This window comes from Carassius auratus, chromosome 36 (genome assembly GCF_003368295.1).
Source record: "Carassius auratus strain Wakin chromosome 36, ASM336829v1, whole genome shotgun sequence".
Lineage (NCBI taxonomy): Eukaryota > Metazoa > Chordata > Actinopteri > Cypriniformes > Cyprinidae > Carassius > Carassius auratus.
The window spans coordinates 6,994,059-7,017,559 of NC_039278.1; the positions used below are offsets into that span (position 1 = coordinate 6,994,059).

Sequence of the window (23,501 nt, forward strand, 5' to 3'; positions counted from 1 at the left end):
CAACTGAATAACTGCTTTATCCAGACAGAATCCCAAATTCTGATTACACCTTGCCCCTTAAGAACTGAATGACATGTATTCCAGTATGAGCTCCACTCACAAAGTGTGTCCTCTGACAGGCAGGCTGATGGTTCGAGACACCAGCTCTCTGGAGTAGGGCTCTTTGAGGACCAGGCCGTTCTCGTGGATCTCTGATAGAGACGCCAGGGACTTAGTGATGTTCTTGGAGGTGAGGTCCAGAATCGGGCCCAAATACTCAGCTGACACCGCCTTCATTTGTGCAGAGAGCCGAGGCTCAACCTTTGAGAGGAAACACAGTAAATAATTCTAAATACTACACTGCCACCTGCTGGTTATAACAGACATGAAGTGCTGCTTTCCAAAGAACATACAGTAGTAATGTCTTACAATAAATCTAAGTCACAAAGCTTGAGTTTACCTTCATCTTAAAGTCATCTTGACTCGCTGACAACTTCATTTGGTGAAAACTGTAGCAGGGAGTTGAGCGGTTTAAGATTTGATAGATTATTTCATGATCATCATGTGTGAATGTACTGTAAAAAATATATTCGTACCCGCCCTCTGACGCCTGGCTGAACTCAGACACATCCTCATCTGTGCTTGCATAGCCATTCTCTGAGGAACATATGACACAAAATGACAAATTAATACCATGATTGCAAAAGCACAGAATGGATTTGGAACTGTTTGAATACAGTAAAACAGGAAATAAAAAAACCTCCTTTCTATAATACTACAGTGTCAGCTGCACATACAAATATACACATACATACTATATATGCAGAGAAATACATACATATACACAAAATACACACACACATTTATAAACATACATTGAAACATTAGTATAAAGTGATTATTCACCTTGCTGGGCATTGTGGATTAGAGCTTGTAACTCAGGGATACACTCCGCCTTTTCCCTTAGAGCATCAAGAATCATGTGATTTTGGGAAGAGCCAATCACATCCGTCTGTCGCAGCTGACCCTCCAGCAGGCGAATTTGAGCCTCTTTTTGAGCAACTTGCAACCCCTATATACATACACAAATATTTTTTTAATTAAGTCTCTTTTTGCTCACCAAGATCAATCTAGATTTATTTGATTACAAATAGAAAAAAACCCAGTAATATTGAGAAATATCATTACAATATAAAAAACTTTTTTAAATCTATTTCAAATCATAATTCATCCCAGTGACTGAAAAACTGAATTTCCAGCAGCCTTTACTTGAGTCCTCGGTGTAGCATGATCCTTCAGAAATCATTCTATTATGAAACATTTGCTGTTGTTATTATCTACGTTGAAAACAGCTTCATGTGGAAACCGTGATACAACTTTTCAAGATTCTTTGATGAATATAAAGATCAGCATATATTTGAAATCTAAATATTTTGTAACATTATAAATACCTTCACTAGGCGTGTTTCCATTACAAACTTATGAAAAACGTTTGCGATTTTTTTATAAATTACGATAAAGTATTGCGAAATTACAGCATTTCCACTAACCAATGACTTTTTTACTTGCGCCATGTGACCTGTAATGCAAAAAAACGTTTGCATTGCAGTTTTGCTAATTATTCCTAAAATTGCATGAAAAAGCACCTCATGCGAGCGTAAATTTTTTTTTTGCGATATATGGGCATTTTTGCTAAATTGACGATTTTCCATTAGACGTATTTTCAATTAGATATTTCAATTTGTGCAACTTGAAGAGTAATGGAAACGCACTTACTGTCACTTTTAAACTACTCACCCTCAAACAATCCTATTTACTCTGCATGACCCTAAATCACAACAACAAAACAATTTTGTTGGATTTGTCTGCCCGGACTTGCCTTGTCAATAGAGGCTTTGAGGAAGTAGTCCAGGAGAGCACGAGCTTCGGCCAGCGAGCAGGAGCTGATGACCACTGAGGTGTCCACTGAGTCCAGCTCATCCTAAAGAAGACAAAACACTTATGTTAATAGTGGTGACCTATGATTTGCAAACGGCATGCATTCATCTACATATGCAGTGAGAGAGCGGTCACTGTACCTTGGTCTCCTCGATCTGTACGATGGTGGCCTGGCAGTCTGACAGACTGTCGCTGATGTAATCGATGTTGGCATTGAGCACATCAATCTCCTCGTTCATCTCCTGAAGGAGCCTCTCCTCCTCATCCTCTCTGAAGCCCTCGTTCAGTAACTTCTCTCTCTTGCGCAACAGCGCCTCCTGCTGCACGGACAGCTCCTCACGTTTCTGGAAGTGTCATTGAGATGCATTATTTGATCGAGTTTATGATCTTTCATTATCGCTGAACTGTTCCATTGTTAAACACACAAAACATTCAATTACAAAACCTACGCAGCAAAACTGCACAGGGTTTCAGGAAGACCACTAATGCACTGTAATATGTAGAATACAAGAAAAAGAAATGCTCAAATCACCTTAATGAGGCGATCCATATCAGCTTCCACATTAGTGATGGTCATTCTCTGCATCACAATATCCACAATCCTCCTCTCCAGAGACTGCCACTTCTGACGGGCTGTCTTTGAAAAACTTGTGCTAGTACTCTTTCCCTGGAACGTTTTTCTGCTACAAATACAGATATATACGGATACAGTGAAGACATTTGTGTTACAAAAGATTTCTATTTTTAAATAAATGTTCTTCAGAACTTTATATTCAAATAATTTAAGATCAAAGAAAAAGAATCCAAAAACATTCACTGATAATAATAATAATAATAATAATAATAATAATAATGACATTTTCTTGAGCAAAATCAGCATATTAGGATGATTTCTTAAGGATCATGTGACACTGAAAACTGGAGTAATGCTGCTGAAAATTTGTCTTTGCATCACAGGAATAAATTACATTTTAAAACAGTTATTTTAAACTGTAATTATACGAACCCAATTCCAAAAAAGATGGGACACTGTACAAATTGTGAGTAATAAAGGAATGGCATAATTTACAAATTTCATAAACTTATATTTTATTAACAATAGAATATAGATAACATATCAAATGTTGAAAGTGAGACATTTTTAAATGTCGTGCCAAATATCGGCTCATTTTGGATTTCATGAGAGCTACACCTTCCAAAAAAGTTGAGACAGGTGGCAATAAGAGGCCGGAAAAGTTAAATGTACATATAAGAAACAGCTGGAGGACCAATTTGCAACTTATTAGGTCAATTGGGAACATGATTGGGTATCACTGTGTCTCAGAAGTCAAGATGGGCAGAGGATCACCAATTCCCCCAATGCTGCGGTGAAAAATATTGCAGCAATATCAGAAAGGCAAAGAGTTTGAATTTATCATTATCTACAGTGCATAATATCATCCAAAGATTCAGAGAATCTGGAACAATCTCTGTGTGTAAGGGTCAAAGCCGGAAAACCATACCAAACCATGCCCGTGATCTTCAGGCCCTTAGACGGCACTGCATCACATACAGGAATGATACTGTAATGGAAATCACAACATGAGCTCAGGAATACTTCCAGAAAACATTGTCTGTGAACACAATCCACCGTGCCATTCACTGTTGCCTGCTAAAACTCTATAGGTAAAAAAGAAGCCATATCTAAACATGATCCAGATCGCAGGCGTTTTCTCTGGGCCAAGGATAATTTAAAATGGACTGTGGCAAAGTGGAAAACTGTTCTGTGCTCTGACGAATAAAAATTTGAAGATATTTTTGGAAAACTGGTCCGGACTAAAGAGGACAAGGACAACCCACATGAGTGCGAGTGGCATGGGCAGCTTAGACATCTGGAAAGGCACCATCAATGCTGAAAGGTAAATCCAAGTTCTAGAACAACATATGCTCCCATCCAGACGTATCTTTCAGGGAAGACCTTGCATTTCCCAACATGACAATGCCAGACCACATACTGCATCAATTACAACATCATGGCTGCGTAGAAGAAGGATTCTGGTACTGAAATGGCCAGCCTGCAGTCCAGATCTTTCACCCATAGAAAACATTTGGCACATCATAAAGAGGAAGATGCAACAAAGAAGACACAAGACAGTTGAGCAACTAGAAGTCTGTATTGGGACAAGAATGGGACAACATTCATATTCCTAAACTTGAGCAACTAGTCTCCTCAGTCCCCAGACGTTTGCAGACTGTTATAAAAAGAAGAGGGGATGTCACACAGTGGTAAACATGGCCTTGTCCCAACTTTTTTTTAGATGTGTCGATGCCATGCAATTTTAAATCAACTTATGTTTCCCTTAAAATGATACATTTTCTCAGTTTAAACATTTGATATGTCATCTATGTTGTATTCTGAATAAAATATTGAAATTTGAAACTTCCACATCATTGCATTCTGTTTTTATTCACACTTTTTACAGTGTCCCAACTTTTCTGGAATCAGGTTTGTATTTCCCAATATTATCGTTTCCTTCGAAAGCATTGATCGAGTTGATTGACTGCTGTATCTAATAATCTGACCTGGCCAGGTTTGCTCGTGTCCCCTGGCTCTCGTTCTCTCCCAGGTATCCATTCAGTTTGGTATTCCACTGGCGTATGATGCTGGACACCGAGCGAGTGGATTCGTGTTCGGAGGAGGTTGTTGTGGTCGCGGTGGACAGCTCTGCTAAGGAGTCCAAAGTGGTGAGTCTGCGGGCCACACGTCCGGCCACACGCTCCGACATGGGCTTGGCCAGCCGCCTCAGCGCTGTCACTTCCTGTGTCTTCCTCCGCAGCACGATCTCCTGCCGGTGCTTCTGAGTCTCCAGAGATCGGATCTGATACTAACAGAGAGCGTGAGTAAATAATACTTTATACTCCATGATACACAACTGGAGGACTCATTCTGAACTGTTCATCAGTCAAACCTCTTGTCGTCGCTGCTCTTTCTTCAGTTGTGCGATTTCTCTGTTCCTCTTGGCGTCGATTATCCTCCTCTTCTGCTGCTCCTCCTTCATCTGCTTCATTAGCGCCACCTAGAGATGGGATGACCAACAGACACTGTGAGAAACAACTAGATGCAGTGTCAGTAAAAAAAAAATATAGTAATAATAAAAAAAACATTGACCCCCAAACCAGAGTTATTTTGGTCTCATTGAGACAATTTTTTTTATATATATATTTTGAATCCGCAATTACATTTTCGATTTTCCATTCAAAATTTATTTTAAAGTTTTTGTATTGTGTTTTTGTAATTTTAGTAGTTTTAGTATATATATATATATATATATATATATATATATATATATATATATATATATAAAAAAGTAAAAGTAAAATAGAAATAATAATAAATAAATAAACAAAATCAATCAATCAATTTAAATATAAATTCTATAAACCTTAATTATATATATATATATATATATATATATATATAACATTTTTATATATAACATTTTTATATATGACATTTTTAATTTTAGCTATTTTTATATCAAGTTAAACTAAATTAAAATAAGAAATATTGCAACTAGTTTAAATATATATATATATATATATATATATATATATATATATAATTAAGGTTTATAGAATTTATATTTAAATTGATTGATTGATTTTGTTTATTTATTTATTATTATTTCTATTTTACTTTTACTCTTAGTTTTACTTGGCTATAATAACCCTGCCCCAATCATTTTAACATTAGTCTGTGAGTGTGTGTGTGTGTGTGTCTGTGTCTGTGTGTGTGTGTGTGCCTTGCCACTCTTCTAGTACTGATAAATCTGATAAAACACACTCAAAAGCAAGCACCTTCCACACAACCAGAATACACTCTTTTATTCAAACTGGGGCACAGTCTATTCCTGAGGTATAAGCTAGTTTCATCAATAAATAAATAAATTCCACACTCATGGGAAAATTGGTACTTTAATCACCCTTTTAAAATAAAAGGTTTTTAAGACGGTCAATTATTTCTACAGCTGATGTCTCTTCATGGCCTCAAGGGGGCACTGTAGAGATCGAGCTCCAGCTCTCACCTTGGCTTTCTTCATCTCGGCCACCTCAGACTGCAGTTTCTTGAGCTCTCTCTCGTATCGGCTCTGGTTCTTCAGCAGACGCGCGTGCTCCTTCTGAGCGGCCTGCAGCTTCAGCAGGTCTCGGTTCATCTCCTTCAGACGCTTCTCGTACTCCGATTTGATCTTACTGGCTTTCTCCTCGGTGTAGTTCTCCATGGACACTAAAACCACACAGAAAATGATGGAAGAATTATTTATTATTGAAATGCCATCAAAAGAATGTCCTCATGTCTTTCCAAACCCAAAAGAAATTCATTCAGGTTCATTACACTCCCGTAAACGATGACCCGATTTTCATTTAAAGGTGAAAAAACCCATTCATACACCAATTTATAGACTTCCAGGCCTTTTGCCTTGGAAAAAGAGCAGAAACACATCAGAAAGAATGAGAGTGGTGAGGTGACGCTGGCAGGCGCTCACTGAGGTTGTGCAGCACGCGGTCTCTCTCCAGCTGCGTGTCTCGGATCTTGTTCTGGAGCAGAATCAGTTTCTCCTCATACTGGCTCTTCAGCATCAGGAGCCGGCGCTGGCTGTTCTCCAGCTCATCGATGAGTCTCTGCTTGATCTCGATCTCACACGTCAGGTCCGCTAGATCGGCCTGTAAGCTGACTGAGAGATGACGAGCCACGGGTTAAAGGGTCAGAGGGAATGAAAGAGGCTGAGTGGACGTTTGTAATGAAAGCGTCTCAGATTGCACCTTTCTCATCCGAGTCAGAGTCAGAATCCACCAGGCTCTCGTCGCTGTCAAACTCCTCTTCCTCCTCTCTGGTCTCCTCTTCCTCCTCCTCCTCCTCCTCCTCATCACAGCCGATCTCCCCGTGTCCGTCCTCCTGAAGAGGATACATGCCATCCTACACAGGGTGAAGATCAAACCTTAAAACCTTCTTTCATACATATATATATATATATATATATATATATATATATATATATATATATAATTATATAAAATTATGCAACATCATCCATCAGTGTTTTTATGTGTTATATTACGACTTTATTTCTGTAATTGTATAATTTTATTCTTATAACACAAACACATAACTTAATTTATGCACCATTCTCATTAAATACTACTTCATGACATTTTTCCTGCTATAACGTTTTCTTTAAACTAAACTTTTCCTCCAAATAATGGTATTCTTGTTTTTATATTCATAAAAAATTGCAAGCAAAACGTCATTGCAATTGCATTTTTTGCTGCAATGCTGCAATTTTAAGACTTAAAAATTTAGACTTGATTCTTTCTTGTCATTTTGTAATTTTATTTTTATTAGCCACTGTCTGCAATGTGTGATTTATATAATATACAGCTTTATCCACATCATTTAATCTTTATACTCTAATTTATCCTCACTTAAAAAATTCATTCTCATAATACTTTTTTTTTTTTTTTTTTTTTATTAAATCATCTCAAATCTTTGTTACCAGCAGACCAGTTGTTATTGCACTCTTCTCTCTCACCTCTTCAGGTTCATTATCAGAGTCTCCATCTCCATTCTCTCGTCTCTCTCCGTTTTCCCTGCTCAGTCCGTTCTCGCTCTTTTCTCCATTTTCCTGAGGAAAAAGCTTGGCTCTCTTCTTCAGACCTTTTTCTTTCTCGGGACTAAAACACGAGACAGTAGGAGAACTATTATTACATTTCCTACAGACAGATACATGCATAAATACAGCACTGATGTAGTCAATCGGACATTCAGCAGTTTGCACACACACAAAAATAATGGACCAGGCCACAGATCCACCAATATCTGATGCAAACGTCATTTAATAGTCATTTAATCGCACCATGGGGACTCGTGAGATTTATCCTGGGTCTTATGCTTTTTTAGCCTTTACAGATCAGCTGAGACTTCCAGTATAATGTTGGGTTTACAAATTACCCATGGCCTCTCTCCCATTACGGCCACATTAGAGCCAATGTGAAGAGCGGGACGCTCCTGTATCATATTCATTACACCGGACGATTTACTGAGAGATACTTGTATCTGTGCCAGCGTGCTGTCCTGACAGGACATCCTGGCACAGACAGAGATAAATCTCATTCTGGCACATTTTACAGCCTCTTATTGGATCAGTACCATAAAACAAGAGAGGACAAGCATATTGAAGTCTTCCAAATACACAATCAGTGAAACGAGACCTCTGCTAACATCAGAGGAGACCACCTGAGACGTGGAGGAGCAGGGTCTCCGATTTAATCACTTACTTAACTACATATTTAATAGCATTGATTAATTCCTACATGCTGTGGATATTGTAGTCTGACATTGCAGTCATTTTAATTGTGACCTTAAAACATTCAAAAATACATTTTCATGAGTAAAAATCAATCAAGATTTTTTTGTACCCATCTTCCATGAAGCATGTGGATTTATTTAGGTAGAATTTCTCTCATCATAAAAATAAAATGACACTTTTTATCCCTTTTCAAGAATATTTTAGCAGAATAAATAAATGGGGGAAAGAGAATGCAACAATAAAATAAAAATATAAAAGAATAAAACTACAAATAAATCATACGAAAGAATAAATAATGCATTAAAAGAAAAAAATAACTAAATAATAAATATAAAATAGTCCAATAACCCAATATAAAAAACAAAACATAATAGAAAAATGAATTAATTCATAAAAGAATAAAGTAAATAAATAAATAAATAAATAAATAATATAATATAATATAATATATAAAAATAATGAATAAAATAATAAAATAAATAAATACACAAAAAAAAAAAACCTGCTCTTGAGACCTCACCTCTTCCTCCTCTGATTTCTCTCTTTCTTCTTCAGCCTCTCCACATCTAATTTGGCTTGACAAATCACATCGGTCATCTCTGCATCCATGGAGACGGAGGGGGAGGAGCCGAGAGGGAGTGCTGGTGTGGAGGGGTGTGGAGAGCGGGCGGAGAGGCGGGACAAACTGCGCCTCAGAGACTCGTTCATGGCCTCGCTCTCCAGCAGCTTAGACCTGAGAGACGGAGAACAGCAGACACATCACTCACTCGTCTCTATTGCTCCGATGAGAAACTCACATCCCAATGTGTCATGATGTTACCTCAGCTCCTCAATCTCTCGAATGTAGTTCTGGATTAGATTGCCAATCTCCTCGTTCGTTTCACCTGTTCAAAGAGAGACAGATTTATTCAGCATTATGAAATCACAAGAAGTATTCATGTTTGTTTGTTAGTTCGTTTTTTAACACCATGCCAGCTTCCTTGACTATTTTTCATGATGGAAACTATATTTGAGTAATTACAATTTAAAACTGAAACTAAAAATTATTTTTGGAAAAATCTTTTCAAGGGTATTAACAGAATAAAACTATTTCCCAAGAGAAGTAGAAACATTACAATCCCAAGGAATAATACAATAATGGATATATATATATATATATATATAATTTTTTTTTTTTTTTTTTTCAGGGCTGTCAAAATTAACGTGTTAACACATTAATGCTAATTCATTTTAACAGCAATAATTTTCTGAACGCACAATTAATGCAGGCTTAAAAAGTGTAAGATATCTTAAATGTAGTTGTATCAGAAGTAAGGCCATAAAGTCTTAATGGTACAACAAAGTCTTAATTATGATTTTAAGGGGTCTTAAATTTAGGGAGGGAAAGACAAAAACTGCGATAAGTCATAATGTGGCGATTAAACTTTAAAAGTTGCTGATATATATATATATATATATATATATATATATATATATATATATATATATATATATATATATATTATAAATACATGTATACCGATATATATAAGATTGCAAGATTCATCTGAAAATAAATGAGACATTCAATGCAATTTAATATAGCTAGCACAGAGTTGAATAACTATCTAATATCCCACTAAATAAGCTATTAACTTTAGGCAGGACTTGTCTTATCTACTGCTTATTTAAATTACACAGAATTGTTTTGCTGTTAAGTGTTGCATAGAAATGCATGATTCCTGTGCATCTTAAATCAGAGACACTGCTGAGACACAATACTGCACTACTGGCACAGCCTTGGGAAAACTTACTGGTCAAATAATAAAACTACATTAAAGTATTTAAATATTCATGTTACATTATAATATCACACAGTCCTACTATCTACACATAATTGAATGGTAGTCCCCTCTCCATCCACGAGAGGTCTCTCACCAGTCTTGGTGAGCAGCAGGCTGACTCCGTTGGTGAGCAGCTGGGTGACTCGAGTGTTGAGGTGGTCGATGGTTTCCTGCATGGCTTTGACCCGCATACGGAGAGTGTCGTTCTCTTTTAGGAGCATCGAGTTCTCCTGAAACAGATCACTAAAACCGTCGGATCCCTCTTCACAGGCCACTCGTTTCCCCTGAAACAAACCCAAAGACTGTGGCTGAATCCAAAATCACCAACAAAACCCTCATTCACTATTCCCTACATTAGGCCACTAATACAGTTCACTTGAAAGTGTGAGTGGAAACAAGTGAGTGAATTCATAATCACTGGGTGCACCGGAAGAACTGCAGCTTTTGCATGCTTTTGTTTAATAATTATTCGAAGCTGGCAAACTGGCTGCTCCAGTAAGATGAAAGGATTTATCTTAAACTCTGTCATGGAAATTAAAAAATTTAGGGAAGGATGATCCAGTCGTGGGCGCCATTTTTGGGCGAGATGCGGCAATTCATTCGGTGCGCGACTCTCACAGTGCATTATGGGTATTTTTTAGCCTTTGAGCCATTCTCTAGCATTGTTATTACTGTGCAGTGTGGGATTGAATGAATGCGCTCGATAATGTCCACTCAGGTTTTGGACACCACTAAAAATATCTGTCTTCTCAAATAGTGCCCCATTTAAGGGTATGGGGGGTGATTTCGGATACAGGGTGTTAGAAACGGATAACTAGGCACTGACCCCATCCAACCCAAGCAGCAATCCCCCAATCCTTCAATGCTCGCTCTCTCCGTCAGGACGGCTCGACTCTCTAAAAGCCATCATGGTTAATCGCTAACTTCTTTGCGCGGCCGTTTATCATCCAGGTCAGGCAGAGGCGCTAAGCTACAGCTACGCTTCATTAGCTTCGATGAGATCCCAAGAGCTGAACCCTGTTATCAAACCCCAGAAGCCCACCACAAAGACTTTCTCATCCTCTGGACTTATTACATCAACAGCTGAGACAACTGGGTGGCATTGAAGGAAAGAAGAGAAAGAACAAGTGTAGGAATGAAAGAAGTCCTCTATTTGGTTAAATATTAGATGAAGTTTTTAGCAGTTTGTTGCTTCAGTGTAAGCTCAAACTGATCCCAAAAATGAAAAGTCTGTCATCATCCCAAGCCCATATGATGGTCCCAATATAAGAATATTTGTATATTTTGAATTGAATGTGCAATTTATGATGATGTTTTATGCCATAATTGCATCATGCTAAAAATGCATCTTCGACTTTGATCAAATTAATTTGTACGATTTGTGGGTAAAAAGTCACCACGGAGGTCCGACCCGACCCCATCCTTCAAGAGGAGTGCGACTTGATCGTACAAAACCATACAATATAGAGGGTGACGTTTTACCTACCGCGTAAACTGTACGTATTTGAGTATGATCCTATGAATCTGTATGAATTGTAGCTAAAACGTCACTATGAATTGTCCGCCCCCTGAAGGTAACCCTCAGAAGGTGTGTGAGCAGATTAGGGCCCCTCAAATATGGCAAAAATAATAATCACGATTATTTTAGTCGATATTGTAATCACGATTATTTAACGCAATTTTGAGTGCGCCACATGACCAAAACTTCATTATGAGTGATTTATTTAAAGATGGCGAGATCAAATATATATTTTCAGTATACATCTGTATACATTTTAGAAAGAATTAGAGAAATTACACAATTCTCAATACCACAGCAGAATACTAGGGTAATTTATATTAGCACTAATATTAGTAACCATTTACTAATTCGCAAACGATTCATGATGACGTTTTACATACAAATCGTACATCTTTGTGAAGGATCATATGAGGTTGATCCTATATAGATAAAAAGTCACCACAAAGGTGATCCCAACCCTCAAAAGGTTTGTGAGTAGATTGTACAAAAGTGTACGACAAATATTGTACTAATACACCCCAACCTTCAAATCAGGCGTCTATTAGGATCCCTTGAATTCGTACCATTTGTAGATAAAACATCTCCACCTAAAGTACAAATTCTTACAAATATATTCATATTCTATTTAAATTTATATTCTACAATCTAGTCAAGAGATTGTGTTGGAGGAGATTTTTAGATAATAATGACTTTTTTGGTCTGTTCCTCATCAAAATGTATTGTATGGCTTCAGAACATTTGGACTATAGTGCACAATAGTATTAAATATGTTTGTGTGCTTTTTTTAAGCGATATTAGGAGCTCAGAGCTCCAGTCCCCATTCACTCTCATTGTTTTGAAATAAACATACAGAATATTCTACAAAACGTCTCTTTTTTCCACAGAAGAAAATTGTATGATATGATGACATAGACTTCATTTTGGGGTGAATTGTCCAATTGTGGGCTTTCGTTGGTGGGAAAGATGCTTGCTTGAGACTCTTCCCAGAATCCCTCTAGGTCCTTCTCCTTACCGCTTTGTACTCCATGATCTCCATCTGCAGACGTGCGATCTCTGCTCGTAAGGCGCTGATCTGCTGGCTGGTTTTGTCCTGGTTCATGATCACTTTGTTCTTGATGTTGCGAGCCCGATTGGCGTACTTGAGTGTGTTCAGGGTCTCCATGAAGTCACGGTCAGAGGGACTCACGCAGGCGATCATCACGGTCCGACTAGACAGATACACAGCAGATGAGAAAGCAAGAGGAAAGGAATTCATAAGGGTCTATGAGATCTTCAAGAAACATACACACACAACAAAAAAGATAAAACACAAGATAAATGCAAACACGCTTTCATGGACTGCACACACTGCCCACATATTTTTGGGATGCGGCTGGGACTGAATGTCTTTAAGGAGTTCCTCTGTCTGCAGTCCCTCATGTTTAATTCAATCAACTCCCCCTCTGAACCCACATCATAAGAATATATGGGCTGTGCCTCCACACACACTGAAGCAGTGCACTGTTAGCATGCATTAACCTTCAAGGCACAATGAACGCACTGTACACACAGAAGTCTGCTAAGTTTTAAGTGTGTGAACTTGCAAGGACAATCTGAGACTTCTAAACAAAGTGTTTATTTATGAAACTGACTCTACAATGATAGAACTAAGCTTTCTAGATAAAGTATCACACACTTTATCTAGAACGCCTTAAATAATAAAAAATAAATAAATACAGCTTTAAGATTTAAAGTTTTATAGAAATAAAATAAAATACATAAAAATAAAATGCATTAAATACATTTTTATAAATTAAAATAAAATACAAAACTAATATATATATATATATATATATATATATATATATATATATATATATATATATATATATATATATATATATATATATATATTCAAGATATCACATACATGGTTATATGGAGAGCATATGACCAGCAGTGAAATGTAAGTCAGGTCCGCTCCATGGAAAGTGCAATTATTAAAGAATACAAACACAATAAAATTATATATAAATATAGTATGCGAAAAGTAAAAAAAAAAAAAAAAAAGGATAAAATAAAATGTGCTGGACAGTATACTGTAAACTTAATAAATATTATGATGAGTAGGAATGTACAAGAGCAGAATGTGCAAAGAGGTTATACAGGGTATTTACGTAGCAGCAATAGAGGTAGTAAAAACAAATGTAAATATATATATATATATATATATTTTTTTTTATCATATATTTTTTTCATTGGTGCTTTGTTGTATTTTGTGGAGAGCAGCGATTGTGTGCACTCAAAAAAATAAAATAAATAAATAATAATAATAATTACTAGTTCAGTCAACTTAACTAAATTAAGAAAAACTGTTCCATGCAATTCGTTCAGGTCCATACAACAAAAAAGGTTGCCCGCTGAACTTGTATGTAATAAATTTGGAAGTATTTGTATGTTAAAATACAAATTGCTTGTAATTATAAAATAAATCAATATCTAAAATTAATTATATAAAAATGTATTAATTTCAGTTAATCATGCCATGACTTGTAAGTAAATTCTGAAGTAATAATTGCTGTCAATTTTCTGTGATTAATTATTTAAAAATAGAAATTAATAATACTGTTTTTTATTATTAAATAAATATGTAAAATATTATTTCATAATTATTAATTCTCAATTATTCATGCCCCCTGGCTTGTAAATCCTGAATGTTGCTTTTTAATGGTAATTTAATGACATTATTATTAAATCATTTTTTCAAAACATAAAAATTTTTTTTTTAATATGTAAATAAAAGTGATAAGCATAACATAATAAAAGTATCATAATAAAAGAAGTGGGGTTAGAAGTACTGGTCTACAGTATTTATAATTATTTTAATTTATAACGTCTATGTGCATGTCAAGTATTGCTGTTTTTGCGGGGAATAAAATCTACTTAAACTGAACAATATCAAATATAATAACAAATAACAGGTGTGAAAGGTGTCGTGTAAAAGGTGTAGTACAGAAATTACAGTTTTTCTGAAAACAATAAAAGTCAAAGGGAGATCTCCCACAATAATAAAACTATCAACAGTACGACCTTAAAACCTTCATAGCTTCATAAAAGGACTTAAAATATCTTTCTTGTAGTTAAAAATGTCAGGAATTAGGAGTAGGGTTCATTTACAGTAATTATAAGGAAGTTACATAGTATGAAACGACACCGTGTTTGTTAAGAATGCAACCCTTCTGGTGTGTAAGTGTGTATCCGGGTGTATCAGACGTTACCTGTTTCCTCCCAGCGAGTCCTGCAGCAGGCGTGTGAGTTTGGAGTCTCTGTAGGGCACATGGCCTGCCTTCTTACTCTGATCTCCCAGTGCACTGATCACATTACCCAGGGCCAGCTGCCAAACACACACACACACACACACACACGGTCACGCTCCATCACATGCTGCTATCTAAGATTAAAAGCCTTTAAATGGGCTCTCTTACAAATGAGTAACTAGGCTCTAAAAACAATAGAGCTCTATTGGGCTCTGAACAATGGCTGTTCTTGGCTCTCTTCCAGTCTTTAGCTCTTCCTCAGAACTCTCTCACATTATAATTACCCTTCCTTTCCTTCATCTACTCGGACAACTTTACCCGGCACGGCAGTGTGAGCGCAGTAATGAATCGAGGAGGAGGCAGAACTCATGCAACACAAGTTTCACACCTCAGTTAACATGTAGAAACTTGACTCAGCTGAAAGAAGCGGCACATTTCTGATAATGAAGTCCCTGACGAAGCCAGTTTTGTGGTGTTGAGGTGACGGCTTAGTGCTTTCTCAAATATTTATCTAGTCATGTTTAAAGGAACTGGTAATTTAATGTCAACTCAGTCATGATCTAAAAAAAGTTTGGAAGTGACAAATGAAAGGATGTGAAATATATAGTAGCTTATGATAAAACCATTTATATTTATATATGTGTGTGTGTGTGTGTGTGTGTGTGTAAACATGTATTTACTATTCATTTACTTAAAAAAAAAAATTTGAACTTATATTTGCAAAAAAAAAAATATATATATAGGCACACACACACTGCCAGACTGCTGTTCAAAAGTCTGGGATCAGTAAAATGTTTTATGTTTTTTTTTTTTTTTTATAAGTCTCTTATGGTCATCAAAGCTGCATTTATTGCATTTATTTAATCAAAAATACAGGGGAAAAAAACTGTAATACCCTGAAATAATATTACAATTTAAAATATTGGTTTTCCATTTTAATATACTTTCAATATAATTTATTACTGTGACGAAAAGCTGTATTTTTAGCATCATTACAGCAGTCTCTAGCCACATCATCCTTCAGAAATCATTATTATATGCTGATTCATTATGAACGTTTGAAACCATTTTTGCTGATTATTTATTATTATTTTATTGTTTTTGGAACCTGTGATACTTTTTTCCGGATTCTTTGATAAATAAAATCTAAATATAAATCTTTTCTAACAATAAGTCTTTAAAAAATGTAAATACAAATTATTTCTTAGATTTCGGAAGCCAGACTGGAATGAATTAATCCTGCACTCGCAGAAAATCTTGCTTTCTGTCTGTCGTCCCATCAAAACATCAGAATATTGTGTTCTGAGTAACAGGGTAACGCAAATCACCTTTAGATGACAGAATGCAACCAGCAAAATGTCCCTCGGGGACAATCTGTCTGTCACGGGACTGTCCTTGTGTTTACTTCCTGTAACTGAGTTCCTACAAAGTAAGCGGGTGTGAAAGCCCCTGTGGTTTGAACATCAGACGTACCAGGCCACAGTTGATCGAGATGCCCTCTTTCGCTCTCTGTCCTGTGGCTCCTGTGCGTTTGAGACGCTCTGATCCAGCCAGGTCCACGAAGTGAAACTTAGCAGTGAGCGTCTCATACTCGGGCTGAGCGATGGAGCTATCGCCGTTCATCTCTCCGTTCACCTGGAGCGAGAGGAACGAGTCAAAACAATGGCAGCTTTGAGATATTAACACATGCATCTTAAATTACAAATGCAAAACCATGTGCACGAGCGTCATGGTTGCTGTATTTTCAGTGTGCTCCGACATGCTTCTAATGCCAGTGGTTTATTATAATTACTCAGTTTTGTACCGCAGAAGACTGAGCTCTATGAATTTTAATATGTCAAACTCGCGACCTGCTTAAACTTGTTAATGGCTTTCTAATGAAGCAGTTTAGGATTATAGCTCTCAACATGATTTTCTTGGCGAGCTCTCTAGCTCTCATCTAAAGATCCTCCTGACTGATGTGTTGCTGTACCAGGTGTGGCTGCGGGCAGACTCTCATCTGGCAGAGGTGGATGGTGAAGATGGCATGAGAGCGGGAGCTCTGGGCGTTCATCTGCGTGCTGGCCGTGGTGCGGGAGAGAGCGCCCAGCTTCAGACACTGCAGCAGCTGAGGACACACACACATCACTGCTCAGAGCCGCTTAAAACAAGTGAACTAACTCAACAATTAAACGAGATTCACAACGCATCTCACGTCCATCATCTGTCAGGTTTCTGAGTGAGAACAAATGATCTGTGAAACAATGTAGCTCTTCCTGCAACAAGCTGCGGTTTTTATAACTCTGTGCTCCACAAAACAAACACTGCATTACAGTGTTTTAATAATAATAATAATAATAATAATTAGTATTAGCAGTATTTTATATTAACAACATGTAATATGAAATATATACATCACTATTAACACTACTACTACTACAAATATTTATTATAATATTAAATTATTACTAGCAGAATTAGTAGTAAGAGTAGTAGCGTTAAATGTTGTTTTTGATTATGATGGTAATTATTTTTATTATAATACTATTTAATACCATTCCATCATCACCAACAAAAAACTACTACTACTACTAATAATAAAAAATTATAATAAATTATTTTTATTATTATTATTATTATTATTATTATTATTTACATATAATAAAGTAAATACACACTATTACTATTACTACTACTACTAATAATAATAATAATAATGATTTTTATTATTATCAACAACATTTAATATACTACTACCACTAATATTAATAATGAAAAATGATAATAAATTATTATATTTATTATTTACATTTAATAAATGAAATACACACTAGAACTATTACTACTAATAATAATATATTTTTATTATTATCAACAACATTTAATATACTACTACTAATAATAATGAAAAATGATAATAAATTATTATTATAATTATTATTTACATTTAATAAATGAAATACACACTAGTACTATTACTACTGCTAATAATAATATATTGTTATTTTTATCAACAGCATTTAATATACTACTACTACTTCTATTATTATTATTATTATTATTCCTCTATACACAGAGATGCATATTTTTGTAATGATAATAGTGTAGTGATAATAGATTAGTGATATACAAAATAAAATCATAACATTATTTAGAATAACTGTACACTATATTATATTTATTAACTACTGCTGACAATCCCTGTATTTTCACATAATTACATCACAATTATGGTGTTTTATACTTTTACTGCTGGCTCAAATGCACATAGCCTGACTGTAGTTTTAACTATTTTTAGAAGTGTCTTGTAGAAGTTACCTTTTAAATGATCATTTTATATACGTTTTTCACTTTTTTTCCTCAGAATTGTGACAAGGCAACTAGAAATTGCAAGTGTTTTTTTTTGTTTTTTGGTTTTTTTTAACTCTCTCTCACTGTTCTGGGACAAAAAATAAATACGGATGAAATAAAAAATAAATAAAAAAAATTTTTTTTTGAATGTCATGCACTAATGAAGCATGCAAATTAATACCAAAAGGCATTTAAGGAAGCAATTAATGTCAATTTGAATTTCATTCAAATGACTCCAGTAAATAACATTATGACATAACATTAAGTCATAAACAGACAGATATCTGACCTCCTCCTCTGAGCTGACCAGCTGTGACGTCACTCCTGTGGTGTAGATGCCTCCGCTCCCATCCTCATGGATCTTAATGTTGGACTTCCTACCTCGAGCCTCAGGGTCACACGTGCTGTCAAACAGGTCCAGGATCTCCTCATTATAGAGCTACAGGACGAAACACACAAGCTCGGTGACCTTCAGAGGGCAAAGGTCAAGAGATCAAAAGGCCAGAGCCTTGCATGTTCGACCTCGGGAATCCCAGAGACCACACAAGCGTATAGACAAGGGAAGGATAAATCATGGAAACCTAACTCATGAGCAGAAATTGCACTCAAGAGAGTGAATAAAGAGAAAGTAAGGGACGGGGCTTTTCCCAGCTTCCCTTGCTTTGGGAAGTGACACAGAGGGACTTGATAAAATCGATTTAGGGTTCAGAACAATAAATCAAACTGCTAACAATGAACAACAAAGTGCACAAAGGAGTTCTGGAAAGGGCAAGGCTAATGAAATAAGGGCATTTAAATGCTCTATTAAAGCCGCCCCGAGAGACGGCGACTGTTCACAGCCACAGAATCGAGACAAATCTGTCGAACTATTCCCCAAAGCAAGCCGTGATTCTGCTGAACAAACAGCAGCCTGTGCCAGACAGCGAGTGGCACGGATCCTTAAAACGCCCTGTTACAGGTTTAAACTCATTACCTAAGCTAGGACTTTACACGAGGAAGGGGCTAATCTGTTTACAGCTACACTGCTGTCTGCGCAGCTGAGCGCCTCCTTCACGCCTGATGACTGAAGTTTCTGAGCGCGCGGAGCGAGGGAACACGGGGAAAGAAGTAAAAAGAATTTCTGGAAACACATTATTGGGCCCTATTATTTATTTATTTATTTAAAAAAATAATAATAATAAAAAATAAAATATTTTTTATGAATTCAATTGATTAAAATAGGGTTAGATGCTATTTGTTTATTATAATTAAAAATTAAATACAAAATAATAAAAAATTTAAAAATTTAAAAATTTAATTAAATTAAAAACTTAAATGCATTTCATAGGGTCTGAAAAAAATAAAATATTTTGTTAAAATTGTAATAAACTCTTAAATTGTACAACTTTCAAGATTTAAATTACTTTGCTTTTGGATTACTAAAATGTAATTTAAGTCACACCTCCAGGAACTGGGCGCTGACTTTGAATTCTGGGAGGGGCACGCCGGCGCTCTGCGCATCTAGTCTGCGTTTCTGGATGCCCTGGAAGAGATGTTGCACAGCCCGTGGGATGATGCCCTGCTCTTCCTCCGAAATGGATACATCAAAGCCAGTGCCCATGGTGTAGGTCTTTCCTGAACCAGTCTACATGAGAGAGAGAAGACGACAAAACCCATTAAAATGCACGATGAAGAATTAAAATGAATTCAACATATACAATTCTAACACACCATATACATTCATAAACATAATTAGTGATTAAAGAGGTCAGGAAACATTAACAAGTATTTTGTGTTTCCTTGGGTCTGCTTACATTCATAGTTTTATTGTTACATCAAAAACATATAATCTAGAAATAAATGGCCATTTCTACCCTAATTTTAGCCTTAATTTTAGATTTGAACGCTCTGTTGAAAAGGGCGTGTCTTCTGTGAGACTTCTCTGGAAACGCCCACTTCTATGATTGGTCAACATCTTTGCATATTAAATGAGTATTACATTGTGAACTTCTTCTTTAGATCTACTCCCATTGAATCAAACACAATCATCTTGCACACGATGCAAGGAATGCAATTTCTGCAATCTCACCAAGACTTCCATCAAAACTAACATAATGTAAATGAGAGACTCGCTGAGTAAAAATGACAAACTGTCATTGATTATAACATGAGTTTTGGTTTAAAAAAAAAAAAAAAAGCAGAAATCAAATCACTGATAGACTCGTGCTGATCTTGAATCGATTGCTCCAGCGATTATAATGAGAACGATCTTTGATTACTTTCTGTTTGAGTTCACAGTATAGAGAACAGTTAAAACACTACTAACAGATGCAGAGTGAAGTTGATCATTTAGTCACTGGCTTGATTCAGTAACCCATGAACAGCAGTTAACCATTTTGCGACAAAGAATATCTGTACATGAGACTGTAATCGAATGATATTTAACCATTTTCATATCAGCATCAAATATGGATAACTTCAGATATATGCATATTTCACTATTTGACTGTAATTAGATTTTCATTGCATCTAATCAAACAATTGCAAATTAAAGATAATATCATCAGTTGGCATTTACAATTATGTAAATATAAAATTTTCTGAAACCATATTTAATCAGAGTATATGCAATCATAATAAATCATTGGAGTAATCATTCAACAATATTAAAACTATTAAAAAAAAAAAAAAATGAATTAATTGTGTAGAAGTTTTTGAAATACTGTACTAGTGTTGTCACGGTACCAAAATTTCAGTATTCGGTACCGATACCAGTGAAAATCCACGGTTCTCGGTACCAATATCGGTACCAAAGCAAAACAGAAAACTATGCGAATAAACTAAAATAACTAAAATCACTAAAAATAAAACCAATGCCATTCTTTATACTTATTAACAATTGTGTTTAAAGTTTTTCTACAAGTAATATAATTATGAAAAACAGTAAACAAGTTTCACCCAAATTTAATTTAATTAATACAATTTAAACACATTTTATTTTTTGGTAAACAAAGGGGATTTGATATTAAAATTAAAACATGGAAGAAATCTTGTGTGATTTTATTTCTTTAAAAAATAAAGTTTTTATAATTTTTTGCAACAGTAGTAGCAGTATCACACACATTCTACTAAATAATAGTATTATTTCCAGCACAATGCCTTTATGTAAAAATGAGCTTTTATTTTGACGGGTTGCCGTGAATACCTTTAAACTGAAACAGGTTTTACGCAAATGAAACTGTAAAATGCTTTTGGAGTGACTCAGAACAGTTCTGGTGATGTTGTTTATGTATTTATGTCCTCATTACTGCAAGCATCACGCGCTTCAGTTTGTATAGTAAACAAACCATCCATTCATTCAAACAGAGAAGCACAGAACATGCAGGATTCATATTTCAACCAACTTTTGCAGCTTAACATTTACAGATACTGGTCAATACGGAGATTTGATTTGATTAATTTATGATAACTTTGATAAGTTCCGTGACTGTCCATATTTTGATTTTCTGTCCACGTTTTCTGCTTCGCAGAAATCAAAGCGCTGTATGCGTCAAGAACTGAGTTGACCAGGTCCTTCGTACCACCGGTACTTTAAACCTACTACAGTCACGTTTTCATTTTTTAGTACTGACATTTCACATAATGCATCATTTGCACACTCAACTTTATTATTTCAGACGCACAAATAGAGAGCGACGTGGTCTAAAAAAAAAAAAAGTGTTGTGGCTAGCGTTTTCCATGCGTTTTTAGGCTCGAACATAAATATCAGCAAATTATAATGTTCAAGAAATAATTACATACACTATTAAAGATACAAGATAGTCTGGTTAATAATAGTGGATAAAAAGAATAATAATAGATAATTAGAATAAACAGCGCATTATCACTATATTATCTTGCCGTATAAACCGTAAATTAAGCTACTGTCTTTTTTATAAGCACTTGTGTCTCTCTCATGAGAGCTGCCCATTAGCAGAACTATTCCTCTCAGGTGTTCAAGTGTCCATTCGTGTTTCAGCTGGCTTTCATACATCACCGAACACAGAGTTACAGTTCGAGCGAATTAACCCTGACCGCGACACAATAAGCACTTTAAACGTGAGGAGGGTGTGTGACGAGTGGAACCGAGAGGCTCGACTCACAAAGACATCACATAGCGCTTGAGGGAAGGGGAAAGGTCACAGGGTCACGGCGGACTGACAGTGAAGTGTTAATACTGATTCATTGAAATTAATGAGCTGAATATTTGGATATGATTCAGGTAAAGTGTTTTTGACATCACAAACTTATCTGCCATTTCTGGATCTCAATCTGGGTAAACATCATTTTATCTGTGTCCAAGTGTGATAGATCTTACTTGTCCATATGCGAAGACAGTTGCGTTGTATCCTTCGAAGCAGCCTTCAACCAGTTTGTGAACACAGGCGCTGTAGATCTGATGTTGTTGAGCGTCCAAGTCAAACACAAAGTCATACGTAAAGGCCTTGTCTTTACCCAAGAGCACCTGGTTCTCCCCGGGGGTAACGCAGGTGCAGATGTGACATCCCTCAATCTTCTCTTTTGCCATCTGCGGCCGGATCCTGATGAAAAGAACAGAACACAATTCTAAAGGAAAAAAATATTGACAACACATATCAACATGTGACAATTTTGTGGTTCAATATGAATGGTTCAATCTTCATAACGTCAAAAGTTGACAGGACGGCTTATCATCTTTATGTTTAAGGTGATACAGAATTTTAAATAGAGAACTTTACATTTTATATGAAATTTAGACATGATCAAAAGAAAAAAATATATAAGAAATATGAAACTGAAAAATACGTAAAGTATTACTATCTTAACAACTATCTTGTTTCCTCTTATTCAGAGCTTTGAAGAAATTGTCACTACAAAAAAAAAATAATAATAATATATATAATATATAATATAATATAATATAATATAATATAATATAATATAATATAATATAATATAATATAATATAATTATTAAAACGGATAATGGTTTTAATATGGATGGATGGATGGATGGATGGACTACTTTTAATTTAATGTGAAATTCATTAACATATACACACTGTGTGGTGTGGCATAATTTTCACCACACAGAACATTTTTGCTTTTAATATGTTTTATCAAAATTAAGTGTACCAAGTGTTTTCCAAGGAAACAACAATATCATTGAAGAGATAAATGTGAGATTTAGCAAATATCACTTAAATTGTGCATTGCTTCCAGTCAAGTTGTAATATTTTAAAATGATGAATTTATGTGAAAAACTAAATTAC

General features: G+C 35.5%; 1 protein-coding gene across 1 annotated transcript in view; it reads right to left on the bottom strand.

Annotated features, from left to right (window-relative positions):
• LOC113055095 (kinesin-like protein KIF21B) overlaps positions 1 to 23,501 on the bottom strand; it is a 73,348-nt gene that overhangs the window by 22,247 nt on the left and 27,600 nt on the right. The window contains 23 exon segments of the mRNA XM_026221070.1: positions 101 to 300; positions 440 to 488; positions 576 to 636; positions 886 to 1,051; positions 1,859 to 1,960; positions 2,058 to 2,261; positions 2,450 to 2,600; positions 4,480 to 4,781; positions 4,866 to 4,973; positions 5,982 to 6,181; positions 6,441 to 6,629; positions 6,718 to 6,871; positions 7,485 to 7,626; positions 8,782 to 8,994; positions 9,082 to 9,145; positions 10,179 to 10,368; positions 12,619 to 12,814; positions 14,864 to 14,979; positions 16,376 to 16,537; positions 16,875 to 17,009; positions 18,522 to 18,671; positions 19,674 to 19,856; positions 22,569 to 22,791. Coding sequence (XP_026076855.1) covers positions 101 to 300; positions 440 to 488; positions 576 to 636; positions 886 to 1,051; positions 1,859 to 1,960; positions 2,058 to 2,261; positions 2,450 to 2,600; positions 4,480 to 4,781; positions 4,866 to 4,973; positions 5,982 to 6,181; positions 6,441 to 6,629; positions 6,718 to 6,871; positions 7,485 to 7,626; positions 8,782 to 8,994; positions 9,082 to 9,145; positions 10,179 to 10,368; positions 12,619 to 12,814; positions 14,864 to 14,979; positions 16,376 to 16,537; positions 16,875 to 17,009; positions 18,522 to 18,671; positions 19,674 to 19,856; positions 22,569 to 22,791 — 3,660 coding nt within the window.